The 18,771-nt window shown below is 44.8% G+C and overlaps 1 protein-coding gene across 1 annotated transcript; it reads right to left on the reverse strand.

Moving 5' to 3' along the window:
* Positions 1-547: 547 nt before the first annotated feature.
* LOC116044631 (A disintegrin and metalloproteinase with thrombospondin motifs 5) lies at positions 548-16,971 on the reverse strand. The gene is made up of 9 exons (XM_031291978.2): positions 15,632-16,971; positions 8,781-8,913; positions 8,366-8,533; positions 7,494-7,777; positions 6,052-6,235; positions 5,758-5,933; positions 5,497-5,672; positions 4,217-5,158; positions 548-3,728 (listed from the first exon to the last, which is right to left on the reverse strand). Exons 1-8 carry the CDS (start codon positions 16,736-16,738, stop codon positions 4,447-4,449), a joined length of 2,940 nt encoding a protein of 979 aa, XP_031147838.1. The 5' UTR covers positions 16,739-16,971; the 3' UTR covers positions 548-3,728; positions 4,217-4,446.
* Between the last annotated feature and the right edge of the window lie 1,800 nt (positions 16,972-18,771).

Below are 18,771 nucleotides of genomic sequence, written 5' to 3' on the forward strand. Positions count from 1 at the left end.
TATTCTAGATCACTGGTCAACTGTTTACATTCCAATTTCTATGTTCCATTTTGCAACACAGGTTTTCTCAGGTCTTACAAAATAAACTCAAAATATTATTACTTCCATAGAAATGGCTTCAACAAGTATTTTACATGATCATTTTATAAAATATGTTACTATAGATAGCATATATATAGATAAAGATTAATCTTCCCAACAGTATATAAGGTTGTTAAAATGAAAACAAAACCCACCATCTACAACATTACAATAAAGGGGCCAGTTTGGATGTGGAATACTTTTGATACTTTAAATATATTTTGCTATGTGTATTGTATATATTGCCATAGTATATATCTGTACTTTTAACACGTTTTTTTACTTGTAATGGACTATATTTACCTAGCAAGTATGGCAATGGTCCTCCTGTATCTTGATATATACTATATATATATATATATATATATATATATATCTTGTGTGTGATGATAGTGACTGATTTGCAATAGCTAAAACACATAAATAAAACTGATGCCCTGACAAAATTGACAACACATACACAATATTTAAATATATAGATTTTATGTACATTTCATGTGAATGACTAGAAAAGAAACACTGTATTCTTACAAAGGAATGGTTCATATTCCTAAGTTAATAGTAATTTGATACAAAATTACTATAATAAATAAAACTCATCTCATTGTTTTTTTATTCACACATACCAGTTGTACAAACAATAAATTACAAGTTCAGTGCTGTGTTTCTGTCGTTCAGAGAGAGAGGTTTCCCTACTGGAAGAGTCAGAGTGGGTTGTGTGTCTATGTGTGTGTGTGTGTGTGTGTGTGTGTGTGTGTGTGTGTATGTGTGTGTGTGTATGTGTGTGTATGTATGAAGTGTGTGTGAGGGTTTCTGAAATTCTCAAAATGCCGTGTAACCGATGGATTATTTCAGTGTGTCTGTGTACATTTCTGTGTAAATATGGTTGAATACTAACACATATATGAAAGATCTAATCATGGTACAAAAATGTCTACATTGTGTAAATAAATCTGAATGTGCGAGGGAAGAAGAGAGAACATTTTATGAGTGGTAGGTTGACCTGGGTCATGTGTACTATCTGAAAATCTTTCTTATGGGTTGTTTTCTCCTGCACAGGTGCCATATGGGTGAGGCTTGCCACACAAACAATTTTAACAAAATTACATTAAGGTATTTTAAAGTCATTTTGATATGTAATGTACATTGTCTACACTCTAAATACATCCTTGCATTAAATAACAACATTAAAGCATGATATTGTGAGATTTGGTGGAGGAATTTAAAGAATAAATTCACCAAAATTACAAAAAAAGCGCATTTCCCTACCTTAACCTAGTGGTATCTAGTGATGCAGATAGTTTTGTTTCGCCTAAAAGAATAGCTTCGATGTCATTATTTACTTTCTTGAGAGTTAGACAACAAGATTGATACCACACTCATATACTGTATGTACATTCAATATAAAATTGAGCCAGCAGCCAGTTAGCTTAGCATTAAAACTGGAAACGGGCTAATTGTCATTTTTACACTTTAAGTTTTGTACAGATTAAACAACATATGTTAGGGATGTTGGTAGGCATATTTTTAATCTTTGTACAGATCCAGGCTAGCTGTTTCCCTGGCTTCCAGTATTTATGCTAAGCTATGCTAAACTTCCTGGTATCAATCTTCTCATCTATTTCTCGGCAAGAAATGAAAGAGTCTATTTGCTAAAATGTCAAACTATTTCTTTAAATCAAAAAGCAAGATTCCTTTGCAGCATCAGTGTCCCCCTGTAGTCATTGGGACTATTTCTTCAGCACAAAGTAGTTCCAAATAAATTGTTGACAGTTAGGTCAGTGGATTGTCTAAAGTAACTGAGACATTGTTTCTGGAGTTTCTGCTGAAAAATGTAAATGTAAAACCTCTACCACAAAAACCACAAAGGAAATTCCATCCATCTACTGGGGTGGAGGCACCAGATGGATATCTCAAAACTCAGGTGAATTGATCCTTTAAAATCATTCTGTGGTACTAACTTAATTGTTGTAATGTGGCAAACACCACCCATCAGGGTTGGAAACAGATTAAAACAATAATTTGTGAGATAGAGTGATGAAAAGGAAGAAAGAGTTGAATTGCAAAAGGACATTAATGACTGCATTAGTATCTCCTTTGGGAGTATCCAGGGCACACATTGTCATATTAGCATTACTTCCTAAACAGATAAAACAGACAATAAAAAACAGATATTGACCGCCACAATAAAACATGAGGGCCGTAAACCTCCCAGCACCAGCATAATGACTGATACAAATGGAACTGAGAGTGAAGAAGGTTCAAGACGCACACGTTCACGGTACATACTGTATGTGCTTAAAACACAGACCAGACACACGTACACGCACACGCACTCACCCACCCACACACACACACACACACACACACACACACACACACACACACACAAAATCAAGCATTTCCCCAAACCTGCGAGTCATCGTTAACCTCCATAAATGTTAAGGAGTGTCATGGTTACTTTGCCCCTTTGTCAATTTAACTGTTGTAAAGTTTGCCCTCTAAAGGCCACCGTACTTTCACTTTCCATGCCATCACACCATGCGGCGGTTTCTACGCTATAGAGGTGACTTGTGTCTTTCTTCCCGAGTTGTTTTGCGGAGCAGAGAAACTTTTCAAGAACATGAGCACAGAAGTGTCTCAACAGTTTAAGACTGGCTGGATCTAGGATGCAATGCACCGTCCATTAACCAAATGTCTGGCTTACCCATTCATTCTTGGTCGTGAAGTCACCCTCCCATGCTGAGGCTTTCTCCTATGCAATAAGCATCTTTTGGATATTCTTGACAAAATAGTCAACACTACGGGAAATAGTTTATGATCAGTCTTCCCTTCTTCTTGTGCTGCTTCTTGGTTTTCAGCAGGAGAGTTTAGTCAAATAAAGACACATAGTGCTTATAGTCGGGGAATATGTGTAGACCTGATCCAGGACCATCATACGTATGGACATCTCCTGTAACTTGTAGTTTTCGGTCACTGAGTGGCTCATAAAATTCTTTAAGAGAAGAATATTGGTAGGCAATCAGAAAATAAGGAGACCACCATTTTAGGAATAATGCTGCAGAGATGTACTCAAGTTTGTTAATGAAAAAGACATCCTGTGATTTTACGTGGTTTGTATTGTCTTTCAGGGAACAGACCCTTCTTGGTATCTTAGCTGTTGCTACGAAAATTGCCGACCATCCAGTGAGTTTGTAAGTTCAAAATTCTGATCATAAAAAATGTTATGAGCTGTTTAGTGACTGAAATGTCCAAGTAGGGGGAGTAATATGGGACGCAGTATGACGGACGTAAAACAGGACTGCGATTCGGGCAAAAATGACGATAAGGTGAATAACGAGTGCTTCCCATCATTGGTGCTCTAGTCTCGGACACACTCATGACAATAGACAAAGGGGTGTGGCTTCTAAATCCCCACAGTGATTAGAACACGGAATAGCATAAAAAAACACGACAACAGGCATGCCATTACAGGGCAACACACACTAAGCCTCCAGGGTTTGGAGACTGAAGTAAAGACAATCAATTACTGTCCATGTGGAAATGACATGCAATTTAAGTCCTTAGCTGTGCCAGGGCGATACTTGTCACTAACATACGGACACTGTCCTCCGTTCTACTTGTGCTCTGCATAGCTACTATGATTCAACCTGATCTCACAGAATTCCGTGAAATGAACACGGCCCCTTAACTCAAAATCTGTGGCAGTTTCACAGAATTGCAAAAAATTCCGTGATGGGCCCACGGAAGAATCCCGTGAAATGAACACGGCCCCTTAAGTTAAGGAAAAGGTCGTGGGTGGGCTTATGTTTCCATGACACACGGGACAACAACGGGACGGTTGGGTTTAGGAAAAGAAGAACGGGACAGTTACGGTTGGGTTTAGGAAACGTGACACGCGGGACACGATCCCCGGTCTTCTGGTTGAAAGCCCTGTGTTGTTTGACCCATCCACCACCCCAACCAACCTCCCTACGCGTGTTTTCGGCCTTTCATACTACTCGCTACCGTAGTCGCTCCTAATGCTACGTCATCTTCTCATTGACTTTACATTGGCATTGTTTACGTGGCACCACGTAAACTATGTTAACAGTTTGTGATCATTTCACAGAATTCTGTGAGACCAGGCTGATTCCAGGACATTCCTCTAGCATTTAGTCAATTTAGTCATGACAATCTGTTTCTGAGTCTCTGTGTATCTGGTCCAGGCCCTTTAGCCGACATTCACAGTCCTGTTAAAGGTTCTTTAATTCATTAGTCCATAGTCCTACATCCAGCACTTAAGACCTTTATCAGATGTACAGATTAAACTTCTTCCAATGAATTGTTTCTTGTCTTACAAATCATTTTTCCTCTCCTGCCGCCTCAACATTTCTTCACCAGACAGTGTTTGAAGGCAGAGGGTCGGGCACCTAACGTGCAGCCCTTGGACAGTTTTCCATCCTGGTCCTTACACTGCACTGTCCGGCTCTGCCAGCCAGTGTCACAAGTCCTGGAGCAGGTCATCCAGGATCCCGTTACCCAGTGGGGCCCCGGGGTGGGGGTGGAGGGACCTGGAGCTGTCGGTGGCCCTGGGACCAGGACAGGGAGAGCGGAGAAAGATGTAGTGGTGCTACTGGTGGTGGTGGTGATGGTGGTGGTGGTGGTTGTCGTCGTCGTGGCTGACACTCTTGTAGTGCTCTGTGGAAGGGTCGACTTTGGTTTGGGGATGAGCGGAGCTGATGGCTGCTGTGGGGCTGTTTGGTGTGGCATGAAGAAGCTATAATGAACATCCAGAGGCTTTTTAGCATCTGTCGCTAGAATCTGGACCACCAAGGCTTCTTGGAGGGCCCGGGGACCCATGCTGTGGAGCGACTCGTCCCTTTGGCTCCAGCCGCTGTAGTTAAGCACAGAACCGTTGAGTACGATGATTGTCTCGGAGGTGGAGATCACGAACTTGCCGTTAAGGAGGTACTCGTTGTTGGGCCGTCGGAGGGCCAGGTAGGCAGTGTAGCGGGTCTGGTCCTTGGCCTTGTGCTGACGAACCTTGATGTGGGTGGAGCCTGCAGGGATCTTCACCACGTCAGTGTATCCCTTACTATTTGGCAAGAGAGAAAGTAGAAGAGAGGTCAGATCAGCACATAAGACAGTGTGTTCTTTGTCAATGCTGGCTTTGCATCCAAATAGAAGCTATTCACTTGTTGGCAAACTGTGACAAATCTTGCAAGTTAGCAACACTCCGCATTATAGCATTATCATTTCAGCATACTGTAAAAGCCCTGAGATATCTCCAGTAAAAAAGACTAAAAACATTTCTCTAAATTCTGCGTGTGCAAACTTACTATCAGACTCCACTATGATGCATGTGTACAAAAGTCTGTATGTGCATAAAATAAAGACGTATAACGCACAGTCCAAGTCTTCTCCTTTTCTTACCTCTTCTTGGTGAAGTTGCCCACAACGCGTATACATCCTGTGCTGTCACCTCCACATATACCACACTTATCAAACTGGAGCTTGGAGCCAATGATGCCGTCGCAGCCTGTCCGTACACACTTCCCTTTTACGCACACCGAGCTGCTATAAGGACGACACTCTGTCCCGTCTACCACCTGAAGACAAACAGTCACAAAATCATTTTCCACATTTGTTTCCATTAAATACACTGCACACTTTTGTTTTTTTTTACTAACTCACCCTATGAGAGAACACCACATAGTATCCTGTCCTATTTGCTCTGCAGGTCAACTTGCACACATCTTTAGGGAGGACTCCTGCGTACTTAGGCACCCACTCAACAAAGGTCTTCACCCCTTTAGGATCTGTCTGGGGACCATTGCGCACTTCACATTGCTCCTGCCGGAAACTTTTATCTGAAGAAAAGTTCCATTAGGAGAAGTTTGACATGAATAACTATATATTTTACATGATAAATAAACATTAGCTTGTACTATTATAATCATGCATGCATTCTCAGGCTGTAACACTCACTTGATGCTGGACATGGTGTGACGTTGCAGGACCGATAGATGGCTCTCTTCCCCGTGCAGTAACGCCCGTTGTTACGTGGTGGCGGGTTGTTGCACAGGCGTTGGGCGAACTGCACCCCGCCTCCGCAAGTTCTGGAGCACGCACCCCAAGGACCCCAGGAACTCCAGCTGCCGTGGTTGGACGCCTGGGAGAGAGAGGAGAGGATTGAAGAGGAGAGGGAAGATGAAAGAGAAGATAAGAGTTGGGGGAAATGACAGCAGAGGAGAGATCAGAGAGTAGAGAGGGATGAAGGGAAAAGACAGATAAAAAAAGAGTAGATGAGAGAGGACAATTAGTGCTTATCAGACATGTTAGAAGTCAGAGTGGTTGCTGGCCAAGCCACGTGTCACAGGGGAAGCCCTTTGGAAAGAGATTTGTGATAAAGAAAAATGTGGCATGCATTGTGGTGTGGAGAAGAGACAGAAAAAGAGACGAGGCTATCCCCATGTGATAAAGCCTTTTATTAAGACAGCATGACTGGATCTGTGGTGTAACAGCTCACATGCTTCCCCTGAGGAACAGCCTGAATGAAATTCTTAAAGTACTTATTTTTGTGTTTTTCCAACCAGCGCTACATGAATCACCGGTGATAAAATATGACTGGATAAGTAGCATTTAACATTTTATGAGACAAAGTTGATTTTATAATCCTAAAGTTCTGCAAAGCTTTTCCATTTAGTTCCAATGCCGAGTCTCTAAAGTACTTCTTTCCACAGTAAAATCCACTTAATCTGCAATCATACTACAAGAAATATACATAGATGTTAAAAGATTCTGAAGTCTAAAATGGAGGGGCTTAGCGTTTCTCTGAGCAGTAAACTGGTCGTCATACGAGGCAGTGAAAAACTGAAGTGAGTCAGAACTTGGGCTGGGTCCACACATGCAGTCTTCTGCCAAAGATCGAGTCAGACCCGTCAAATGTGACAAATAAACACAAAGAATATTCTTTCCCATTTTTTTTTGACTTCCCACACACACACACACACACATACACACACACACACACACACACACACACACACACACACACACACACACACACACTGGCTGTCGACAGCCTGCCAAGAACAGATTCGGTCCTTTAACTCATTAAGGCCAAATTCAATTTAGATCTGTTTAAGCAAGGCCAAGAAAACAAATAGCACAGATCAGCAGTGGAATAAATAAAGCAGACCACACAATGAAGAACCAGTGACAAGTTTTTCTCTTCTTCTCTACTATATTTTTGCCCTGTCTACTGCATATTACTTTTATTCCTTTTTATGTTTGTCTCTCACAGACAAGTTTGTACAATGTGGAAATGAATGCTTAAAATATCAGTTTTTGAACTATAAAAAGGAATCTATTTTAGATTTTAGTCCTTTTTTAGCCACCTTCTATCTCCATATAATGATACCACTTACCGAGTAGTGTCTCTTGCGGGTCTTGTCCACACACTTTCCCTGCAGGCAGATGCGTCCCTTCCCGCAGGGTGTTCCCTCCACGGCCGGCAGCTTCTTGGTCAGACACACCATCTGTCCCTGGCGAATCACGGCGCACCAAAGGCGAGAACATACGTCCATGCCCGGGCAGACTGTGTACTCGGGGCCGAAGGCCAGGCGACACTGGCGGACGGCGTCGTAGCTCTGCCCTGGGAGCTCCTCAGGGCCCAGCAGGGGCTGGCGAGGAGAGTCTAGAAGACACTCAGCTGTGGCAGGAAAGAAGGAGGAGGGCATTTAAAAAAAAAAAAAAAAAAAAAAAGGCGCTGCAACCTACATACTCTTGGCTGGTCTTGGTGTATAAAAGTCTATTTTGGTTTAAACAAATGAGGTCTGTATGAGTTATCACTTAATTAAAGTGTGGGAGCAGCAGCAGCAGCAGGTACTGTCAAGCTTGAAACAATGCTGTTGCTACATGAATTATGCAAAAGTGATGTCAACCGACAATGCTTTACGGCCATAATGAATGGCACGACTTGCTGAAGTATGACTCATCTTGATTTTTCTGCCAAAGATGTCTTTGGCTTCACTGCAACTACACTCTTTAAAAAAGGTAATAGGATTGTAAATAACTTCCTATTAGAGATTACAGCTTTGTTTGGAAGTAAACAGCCCTCAGTGAAAGGTACTGTGGGAGAAAAGCCATCACAAGTCAAATTCACATGGATGCAATTTGTAGATGGAGAAAATAAAACCTTTACTGGCTGGGAAAAGTTCTCACGGTGAAAAGAACTACAGAGCATGGAAGCTTTATTTCCCGCGTGCCTTTATTGTTCTGCATTTTCTCCCACACCCACCGTTGCCATCGTCAAAGAAGTCTGTGATGGTGGCCGAGGTGCAGCGGCTCCAGGGTTTGGAGGCGTCTATGGAGGTGAGGATGGAGGACATTAGCCGCCTGTCGCTGTTCACTCCGAAACGCTCCTCGCAGAACTTGGAGTCGTCATGGGACAAGCCGAGCAGGTGGCCTGAGGCGTGGAGAGAAAGGACGAGATGTACAGAGTGGATGGAAGGGAGAGAAACGATGAGACTTGTCGTGGGTTTGCACATGCAGCAAGAATGAGAAAAGAAAACATACTGAGAGCTCAGTTATCAGGAGTATGACATCAGACAATACTTTTGTGATATTTATCAGCAAGAGAGATGTGCTGACAGATGTGCATGTCCTGGCCTGTTCATAGCTTTGGGTGTGTGTGTGTGTGTATCCATGCCTACCTATCTCATGCGCGACTGTAAAGGCAGCGTGAAGCCCGTCGTCCTCGATGACAGCGCAGCTTCTCTCCGGAGAGCAGATGGTGCCGACGTCTGCCATGCCCAGGGTGTCGCAGGAGTGGTGGCCACAGAGGTCCTGGACAAAAGAAATGCCGTAAGTTTACATTAATCCACAAAAAATTGTGAAAAACCTGTTTATTTAAATAGTTTAAAAAAAGAATTCATCCCAATACTTATTACTACAGCCTTATTTACAGAAATCCTCTCTTAAAACAGTTAAAAATGCAATGTAAACTTGAGTTGAAGCTTTAAAAACTCCCTGCCTTTCAAACTCCACAACTCCAGTTTGTAACGCAGGCAGTGTGAGATATTCAAGTGAGGTCAGTTGAGTCGTTTTGAACAGTTTTCACAGGCTGAGTAGAACTTCCTGTGACTGGTGATTTTGATATGTAAAATGTGTCCCCTTCTCTCCTACTGCTTTTAATACCTGCTTCCTTCCTCTGCCTCCACCATCTTTCTGTCTGCCTCATAGGGAGCCAGAGCACATAGTATTGATTTTTGTTTTGATTCCCACACACGTCCATGCAGACAAGGCCTCGGGGTGCTCAGTCCTGCCAATCAGTTAATCGAATTGTTGCATCAGAGTTCACACGCATGCACATGGGCCTGCGTGCGTGTGCATACACACTCACACTGCAGTAGAACATGTTTAGAATGCACATGTTCATTCAGGGTACAGAGGCACATAAACATATGAAGACAAACATCCATGTGTGTGTGTGTGTGTGTGTGTGTGTGTGTGTGTGTACGTGCAGAACATCCAAAAAAGGGAAAACACACTCTCACACACACACACACACACACACACACACACACACACACACACACACACACGTGTCCTGTGGAGAGGATGAATCGTCATGTTAAGTAGTGCTGACAGGCCTGCTGGGTCCTGTGTGAGAGGCTGTCTGGGAGGGTGTTTACCCGTTCCCAGAGGGGCGGGTTTGGAACAAACTGCCTTGTGTTTATCACTCGCACACTTGACTGACTGGGTGGGACCACCTCTCACAGTCACACACACGCACGCACGCACGCTCGCTCAAGTACACTCACATGCACATAATTATAGGAAGTGAATGTCAATACATGGGTACATACTTGCACATATGGAGCACATATAAATGCATACCTGATGGTACACTCACACTCACCTACAGAAAACAGAAAGAGAGTTCCTGCTTTGCCAATTGACTGCTGGATACATTGACTGCTGGATACGCAAGTAGCACACCAAGGGCAAGTCAAACACGCTTGCTGCATGCATGTAAGTTTCTCTTGACTTTTCTATGGGCACACAAGCCAGTGTATAGAGGACACTGGCTTCAGAGAGAGATTTTCATAGTTTCTCTTTCGCTGTTTCCCACACTCTTTCACCCCGACGTTCTTTACACCTCCCTCCATTTCATTTATTTATTCATTCACCCCCCTCCCCGGGTGTTTTTGTTTCGATCTCTTGTGTACAACACGGATTTCAGTGTAACAGGGAACGCGTGGGTGAAAAGTAGAAGAATGGTAATATCCCGTAAACTCACATCCCTATCTGCGTATTGTTTACTTCTTCCAACCGCCAACTCTCTTCCCAACTTTGTTTTCATTGAAAGGCCTCTCACACGAGCATAAAAAGAGGGAGGGGAGAGAGAAGTACATACAGGAATCAGATGCTGGGGGGGGGGGAGGGGGAGTGGGGGAACTATGGAGGGATGCCGGATATTAAAGAGAAGAACTGAGAGAACAAGGAATTACTGAAATATTGGCAAAAATAACAGGAGAACAGGTGGCAAGCTGGTTGTTAAGGTCAGGAGGCGATCAGAGCTGTGTGTGTGTGTGTGTGTGTGTGTGTGTGTGTGTGTGTGTGTAACAAGACCACTTGCAATCTAAGCCAAGGCTTGTGTTAAACAAACAGCCAGCCAGACCCAGACACACACACACACACACACACACACACACACACACACACACACACACACATGAAAATCCCTCTTGCAAGTGAGTTTAGCTCACTCTGTGTGATGAAAACACCCTGCAGGCAGATTCCAACAAACCTGCTAATCAAAAGCTACCCGCTCTCCATCAATGACTGGACAGGTTACTAATGATTCGTCACCAGTGATTGACAGATTGTCAAATACTTTCATTTCCATGTTATATTATACTTAAACTCGATAAATATTGTATTTGTTAAGCCACGCTAGCCACAGAAATCTTTCTAGTTTAGTACCTTCAAAGCTGGCAGAACAAGACACATGCAAGATCAGAAAAAAACCTTAAGGCTGATTTATACAAGAATGACAGCTCAGTGCTCAAAAGGAAACTTCAGACCATGATTGTAAACAGAAGTGCAGTTTAAAGTCACTGATGCATCACAGTGTGAAGAGAGTGTTGTTACCAGGGCAGGCTGAACTCTCTCTCTCTCTGGCCAGTCGCGTATGTTGACAGACCCGGCGCTAGGGTTGAGGGTTTGGGATCCAAGAACTGTCTGTAGGTTGTCAACATATACCAGACGAGGTATAGCACGTGTGAAATATCAAGAACAGTTAAAACAAATAGAGGGGCTAGCTGTGACGGGGGCGAGGCCTGGGAAATGTACACTTTAATGTACAGACAGACACACACATAAACACATGGTGGAAGAGGAGGAAGACAAGTGCACAGGAAAGGGAGGATTCCAAACTATACACATGTGCATATTCACTGTCCGAGGGAAAATGACATAACTATGTGTTTAACAGACATGTGGAGGAAATGGTTTGTTAATACTACATATGCTGTGTCTACATTAATGTGTATCTTTAATCATCATTACATAAAGGCCCTCTTAGTGTTTCTGCAAACTATTATGGTTGATCAATGAAATCATATGGTCATAATACAGAATTATCTTATCGTGATATCAATTTTGTAAACATTTTGGCATGCAAGATATCCTTATTAATGGCATGATATTGATTATTTCAATCTAAACTGGACATTTGAGTATGGCAGTTCTATTTTGAAGTTGGGATCAGTATATGTGACAGAACTATCTCAACTCGAGGTCCACTTAGTAGCTTTCATCTGCATTTCACAGTCTTCACGTGGCAGTCAGCCAAATGCCGAAAAATATAAAGGCAAAATGTAAAAAAAATAACAAAATAACGTTTTATAAAGTGCTTATATTTGGCATGTATTGTCACAAATCTGACAGTGGCCTGACCTCAACCCAGGTCAAAAAAGGTCAGCACTTCACTATCACTGGCTTCACAAATACTAAATACTCAAATGGCAGCATACACACATGTATGTCAATATCTCTGCAGCTCTCTCTGGCCACTTTACAGTAGGGCTTTGTCCACTGTCCAAGCTCACAACAAGTGAACACAGCCATGCATAACATTTAATGTTCCACGGATACACACTCCGAGTCCCGAGTCCCCTCAATGTGCCCGTTGTTTTGTTCTGGTGCTGGTATGTGTGGAACAGAGTGACACTGCCACACGGGTCAGCTCACTGCGGGTACCGGTGTTGGAGTAATTGGACCCGACCACAAAGAGATGAGTTCCCTCCAACCCTGCGCGCTCCTGATGCCCCCTCCCTCCCTCTCTCATCTGGGAACAATAGACTGGTCTGACTTCACAGTCACAAAATCTTCAATGAGCTTCAGTTCTAGTTCAGCGGACCACAATGATCAGGTTCTGCTCCACAGTTGCTCCAAATACGCAGATGAAAAAGGGTTATTTGTTTTCATACATAAACTAATACTTGACGCCTCCGACAGTATAATGGAATATTAGGCAGACCATTTCCTGTAACACATCTGAAGTTAATCTACAGAACGTCCATGTTTGTCTTTTCCTGTTAAGTAACACAACCAAAGTTATTTTCCTGACAAAGTCCTGACAAAAAAAGTTACCATGCCTCATATATCAAACATCTTTTTCTTTCCTTTTTAAAATCTAAAATGCAGCATGAAAGGTATGAGGTAACTGAGCCAAATCATTTCCAGACTTGCATTCTGTCAATGGAAACTCTAATGGCTCTAATCTGTTTGTAAAGTGACAGATTTTGTGCAGCTCTTGACATTGTATGTGGAGCCAGTCTTGCAAAAATAAAGTGTGGTTCTCTTAAAGAATAGGGCAAAACGACCATTTTTTTTTTTTTTTTTTCCCAAGATGTCAGCATCTTCCTATTCCACATTAAGGGTGGAATAAGAGTGAATACACATTAGTCTGTTTTCCTGCAGTGTTTAGTTGTAAAAAAAAAAAAACTCAGCCCTGCTCAATTGTCCGTTCTAATGATATACAAGGTAAAGTAACAGCAATAAAAGCACTCAGCCAAAAGACAGACGCCTGAAAATGGCCTTTAATAGTCAAAGAGTTTAAAGGTCAAAGTAAGGCGGTGGCTGCTTTCTATGACTTATTAAGGTTGCGACCCTAAAGTTAAGACATGCATTACCTGTGTGCTTATTCTGCACACAGATTTAGCTGCAAGAAATGCAATAGATAGGGATCAGAAACCCGCCTTGTAATGTTTCTCAGGAGGTCTGTACTGTGTTACAGGGGCCATAGTAGATGATTATATGCTCTGTGTGCGACAGAGTGGGATCACCTGCTTCTTGTGCTGACAGGTAACATCTACAGTATGCCCTCCACCTTCAATAGAGAAGGTGAGATGTGTGAGTGAGGCAGGAGACAGGTTGATGAATAATGCAAGTGCTGCGACAGGTGAGACACAAATTAGGTTCTGACTGATATACTGGTAATATTGGCCTTCTATTAGCTTCTGTTATGATGGAGATTGTATCTTTTTGTTTCTACATAGTTTTAGAGACCTTTCTCCTCTTGAAATAACTAAAATCACATCCAAACTGCAGACTTCAAGTTATGAAAAGTGTCTAATATAATGATATCAATGATATTACGAGATACAGTCTGAAACTGTGTAGCCTTAACATTGACTGCTATGAGACGAAAAGGCCTTTTAAATCGATGTAAAAATACAGAGAGTGGATGATTTTTTCAGGATGAGCATGAGTATGATGCCTTTAGAGCAGGGGTCTTCAATGTTTTTTAAGCCAAGGACCCCTTAACTGAAAGAGAGACGGAGCAGGGACCTACAATAACGTGTAGGGCAGCCTAAAGCCTAATAATTGTTGGCATGGTTTTATAATCATATTTTAATGTTAAACATACACACTTAGGATGAACTGTATCTGTGGATGGCTACCTTAGTGACTACCTTACATATGGGCCAGTAAGCCTATCATCAGTGGGGATTTATATTTGCTAATAATATGTTGGATTTATGTTAAGACGTTTACATTTTGGGGAAAAAAATAATTTGGAGGCCCCCCTGCACTGCATGGGGTCCCGGGCCCTCTGTTGAAGATCCCTGCTTTAGAGCTATCTGGATTGGTGTTTCCATTCGCCATGACCGTGCCCATCCGGCTGCCAAACCCAACCACCGGAGGATGGCACCGTCTTGCTCGTGTAGGTGTAGTGGCAACACTGTTAGTAAGGAGCCACGAGGTGGTTGGCACACAGGAACTGTGCCACTTTGCCAGCTTGCTGACCTCAGCTATGCACAACCGGCTGCCTTGCCAATGCATGACGCCGCTAACTTGCAGCCGATGCCAGGAGATCCGAGGTAATACCACTGGTGCTTGCTTTTTCCGCCCAAGCCACGACAAGACCCTACATGAGCTGAACACACCGCAATCCAAGGCGAGCTATCCGACTCGTCAAAATGGAGCTAAAACCACCATGAAGCCACACCCGGAGAGGTGAAAAATGCATGTAGATCTGCTGCTGCCCTGCGGCTTTCAACTAGGCAGGGAGGGAAGATGGGGAGAGAGAAAGGGACGGTGAAAGAAGGGATAAATGAGTATGGTCTCGGTAAACGTAGGGCTTCTCACAGGGTGGATGTGTTTGTTTTTCTTACAGCTCCCAGCCCCAGCTGATAGACACTGGAAAAATAACTGGGGAAAAATGTGCAGACTGGAGTGATGAGAGAGAGAGAGAGGGAGAGAGAGAGAGAGAGAGAGAGAGAGGGGCTGGGATGACTACCTAGTTAACTAGAAACTGCAGTTTCAAGGGAATTTTAGGGACATTTCTGCAATGCATCAAGCAGCTGATTTCAAACCTCCCTCTCACCCTGGGAAGAATGTGCGTGCATGGTCGCGGGCACGCGCCTCAGATCACACAGACTTCGAGGCTTTGGGACTGTCAGGGGACTGGGAGGGGGGAGGCTGGAGACAGAAGAGCCTGCCTAGAAAAACACCAGGCGCAGGCGTATGGACTTTTACAGACGCTGCGCTGCATTACGCACGAGAGATTCGGCAAAAAGAAGAAACGGAAGAAGAAAGAAAAACGCATACAGAAGGGGTGGATATAACCAAGGGCATGTGGGAAGCAGGTTGTTCAGTCTTCACTTCTGATTGACTGTGATGCAAATGGTGATATGGTTCACAGTTGGCCAAAATAAAAAGATAGTGTCGCAATTAGGCAATTACATGTATAGAATATGAAAAGGGAATGTGTGTCAGTTCTTTATCATTACAGAGTGTGTTTTGCTAAGCTATTTGCAATAAGCCATCCAAGGCTCAATCTGCCAAGTGCTTAGCTGCAGCTGCCACCGCGTGCACCATCAAAATAAAAACAAACCGTGGCGTCACTCCGCCGCCTTGGCATCACACCTGGGCGCTAACCGCTTCTTTCTCCGCTGTGTGGGACAGGGAGGGAGACAGGCGGGAGACTGGCGCCTGCCAGGTGAGAGGAGCGGACAGGTGGAGGTGCGGAAAGAGAGGGAAGTTTGTTTACCTGCCTGGTGAAGAGGATGGCGGCGTCGTGGTGGTGCTGGTGGTCGTCGTCCAGCGGGTTCTGTTGGTTCTGCCACTTGCAGAAGCTTTTCAGTGTTGCAGCCGCGTTCTTGGACACATCGAGCCCCTTCTCCTTCTCAGCGACCACGGTCACTTTCACCACCGACAGCCGGATGGGGTTCTCGATGCTGGCGTGCCCGTACAGTTTGGACGCGATGGAGGCCAGTGTGAGCAGGTAGTGATTCAAGTCCTTGCCGTATTTCTTGGTCATGGTGTCGTCAGCCACCAGGAGCAGCTCCACGTGCCTGGCGCGAGAGACTGACCTCTTGCTCCGCGTGCCAGGTTCCGGAGCAGCTACTGCTTTGGCGAGCCGGCTCCACCATGTTCGCCCGCGCGCACCGTGCTCATCTGCGCTCTCCTCTGCGAGTCTCTCTTTGCCCTGTCTCCACTTCCCGCGACCTCTGTGCCGGCGTTTCCCCGCCGCATGCCTGCGTCCTCTGCGCCCGTCGCGCGTCCCGCAGCTCTCGCGCCCCTCGCGCATGGCCTGGAAGCTGAAACTTTCGCGCGTGAACACATGGAGCGCGCTCTCCGCGTCTTTGTCGTGCAGGGCACGCACGTCGTGCTCGTGTCCCTTCGCCCTGACGATAGGCGTGATGGAGTAGCGCGCGTGGTCCACGGCGAAGAAGCCCTCGAGACCCCCGCCGCAGAGGTTGAAGACGGCCAGGGACTCCGGGTTGGAGTCCACTGTCCCACGGTACACACATTCCCGCTGCAAAGGCGCAGGGCTGTCCCCCATCATAGCGAGCACATACTGGGGGCTGAAGTGATGCGACAGCACCGACTCGTCCCGCTCCATGTCCAGCTGAAACCGGCTCCCATCCAGGTACACCAGGTAGCCCACCTTCCCACCTCCGTGGTAAATCCGGTCAATGGTCCGCACGACACCGTCTGTCCTTCGGGCAGGTGCGAGAAGCGACCCATTCGCAGGTGGAAGATAGAAACCCTGGAAAGTAGAAAGCCCGGCTCCCAGCTCCAACTCCACGACGCACAGCAACAGCAACCGAAACCAGAGCATGTCCTCGGCCAGAGCACCAAGGATCCGCACCATTGTTCATTCCAACCTGAAGAACATCTATTTATCCACTAAAACAACCCCGGTCTGGCCGAAGAGACAACTTTGAGTATTTGTTCCTCCAAAAAGCGCATCCTCCCGTTGTCCGAATCCCCAATGAAAACACACACACAGTAGTAACCAACAGGCGAGCAAACAAAACCATTGAGGGGGAAAAAAAATGGAAATGAATAAGAGCAGCAGAGAGGAAGTGTGTCTAGGCTGGAGAGCACTGAGCTGAACTTGGAGAACAAAAACACAAAGTTTGCTCTTAATAGGACCCGGAGAGAAAAAGTCCTGCCCCCTTTGCGCTCAATCACCACTCCTCCACCCCCCTCTTCTCTCTCTCTCGCTCTCTGCCTCAAATCAGAGTAAAGTCAAGTGCTGGAGGAGAGGAGAGAAACTTGAACAATGCTGTCACTGGAGTATTTCCCATTGCCTCAGCAAAGAAAGGGGAGCCGGTTAGACTTTGCAAGTCCATCAAAATCCTCATGAAACACCTTGAGAGGCAGAGAAAAAGATGCAAGCAAGAAGCTGAACCTCTAAACAATCTTCTGGTTATGACTACATTATAAAATCTACCTTATCAGTGACAATCACCCCTTCGTCTTTCTCGTTTTCATCAATTTCAGGATATCAACATAACTTGTAGCCAGCATAAAACCATCAGCAAAACAAGTTCCCAAACAGCAACATGCTGCCACTCCCGGGACCAACACCATTTATCCTAACCATTAAACACCAGCCTGTTATTTTTACACTTTTACCACTTTGACTCCTTTAATAATTGAAGGCTTAAAGTCTAACATGGCTTGACTGGAGAGTTTCAGGAAACTAGAGGGGAATAGATAATTTATGGCTGTTCGTGTGTCCGAATAAGAGTTCTGGGAGTTCACTGTTCCCGTGTGAGACATGTAATGGCGAGTGGAGGGAATCTGTGAGCATGCATACAGTATATGCTGTACTTGGGTATGAGAAAGTAAAGGGAAAAAAGTGAGTGTGTGTGTGTGTGTGTGAGTTTGCAGGTGTGTGACTAGGCCTGAAACTCTCCTGGGAGCTGTCTTGATTATTTATTGTACCTTTAGGGAAGTGTATGTTACTTTGCCAATGGGATGTCATACTTGTGTGCCGAGAGGGATTGAGCCATGCATACCTCACTGGAGCTGAAGTAACTGTGTCTCACACAAACCCACTGTCAAGTCTTAAAAGTTCCAAAACACTGCTCATTTGCTGAGTCACCTAACAGCTACTACCTTTGCACACCACAGAGGGGGTTTCAGTGTGTGTCTGCATGCCAAGAGGGAGGCCTCTCTTTGTGGATGCACACACACCCTACGTAGAACTTGAATGCAGATATTACGTTTCAACTTTGCTGCGTCAAACTGTTTGAGCCCATGTCGGCTCTTCTAAAGTGGCGCGTTAATCCAAAGCCCCTTCTACGTGACAGAGCAGTGTGGGTACTATTGCCTGGCGCTTGCAGGAAAGCAGCCAGGGAGTGGGCATGTGGGCATGAGAGCGGACGCGCAGCCAAAAGCGGAACACGGTGTGCTGCCATCGTAAGCCTTGCCGCCCCTGTAAATCCCACCGTGGTACGATCCACACAAAACATCCCACACCAAGGATACACTCTGTATTTAAATAAGCCTCCAGACGAATGTTGACAGCTCCTCAACAGGAGGGTTGCGATGGGGGGCCATGGGCTCGTTCAAAATCTCTGCTACGGCCCTGCAACCTAATATTGAACGTAAAAACACTGTGCCCTCGTCCAGTATCGAGCTGAACCTCATGTCCAAATCAACCGTTATGCAATGCACCTCCCACCCCCACTACCCGTCTCTTTTTCTCTCTGTCCTCAAGTCTTGTCCCCATCACCCCACCTCCAGCTGCTTCTCCTTTACACCGATCTGTCAAGTGTATTACCTGCAGTAAACAGACACCTATAAAGACAGAGCAAACCAGAGCTGTGCGTGAGAGGATGTTTGACCAGGACAGAGTGATGTCATGATGGACCTTCGGCGCTGGTGTATGAG

Source organism: Sander lucioperca, chromosome 24 (assembly GCF_008315115.2).
Source record: "Sander lucioperca isolate FBNREF2018 chromosome 24, SLUC_FBN_1.2, whole genome shotgun sequence".
In the NCBI taxonomy this organism is placed as follows: domain Eukaryota; kingdom Metazoa; phylum Chordata; class Actinopteri; order Perciformes; family Percidae; genus Sander; species Sander lucioperca.

Excerpts from the sequence above, each read along its gene's own strand:
- LOC116044631 (XM_031291978.2), bottom strand. The coding sequence starts at position 16,738 with ATGGTGCGGATCCTTGGTGCTCTGGCCGAGGACATGCTCTGGTTTCGG. Across the intron at positions 8,914-15,631 it reads CCATCCTCTTCACCAGGCAG|GACCTCTGTGGCCACCACTC; the intron begins GTAAACAAACTT and ends TCTTTTGTCCAG. Across the intron at positions 5,673-5,757 it reads ATGTGGTGTTCTCTCATAGG|GTGGTAGACGGGACAGAGTG; the intron begins GTGAGTTAGTAA and ends GTTTGTCTTCAG.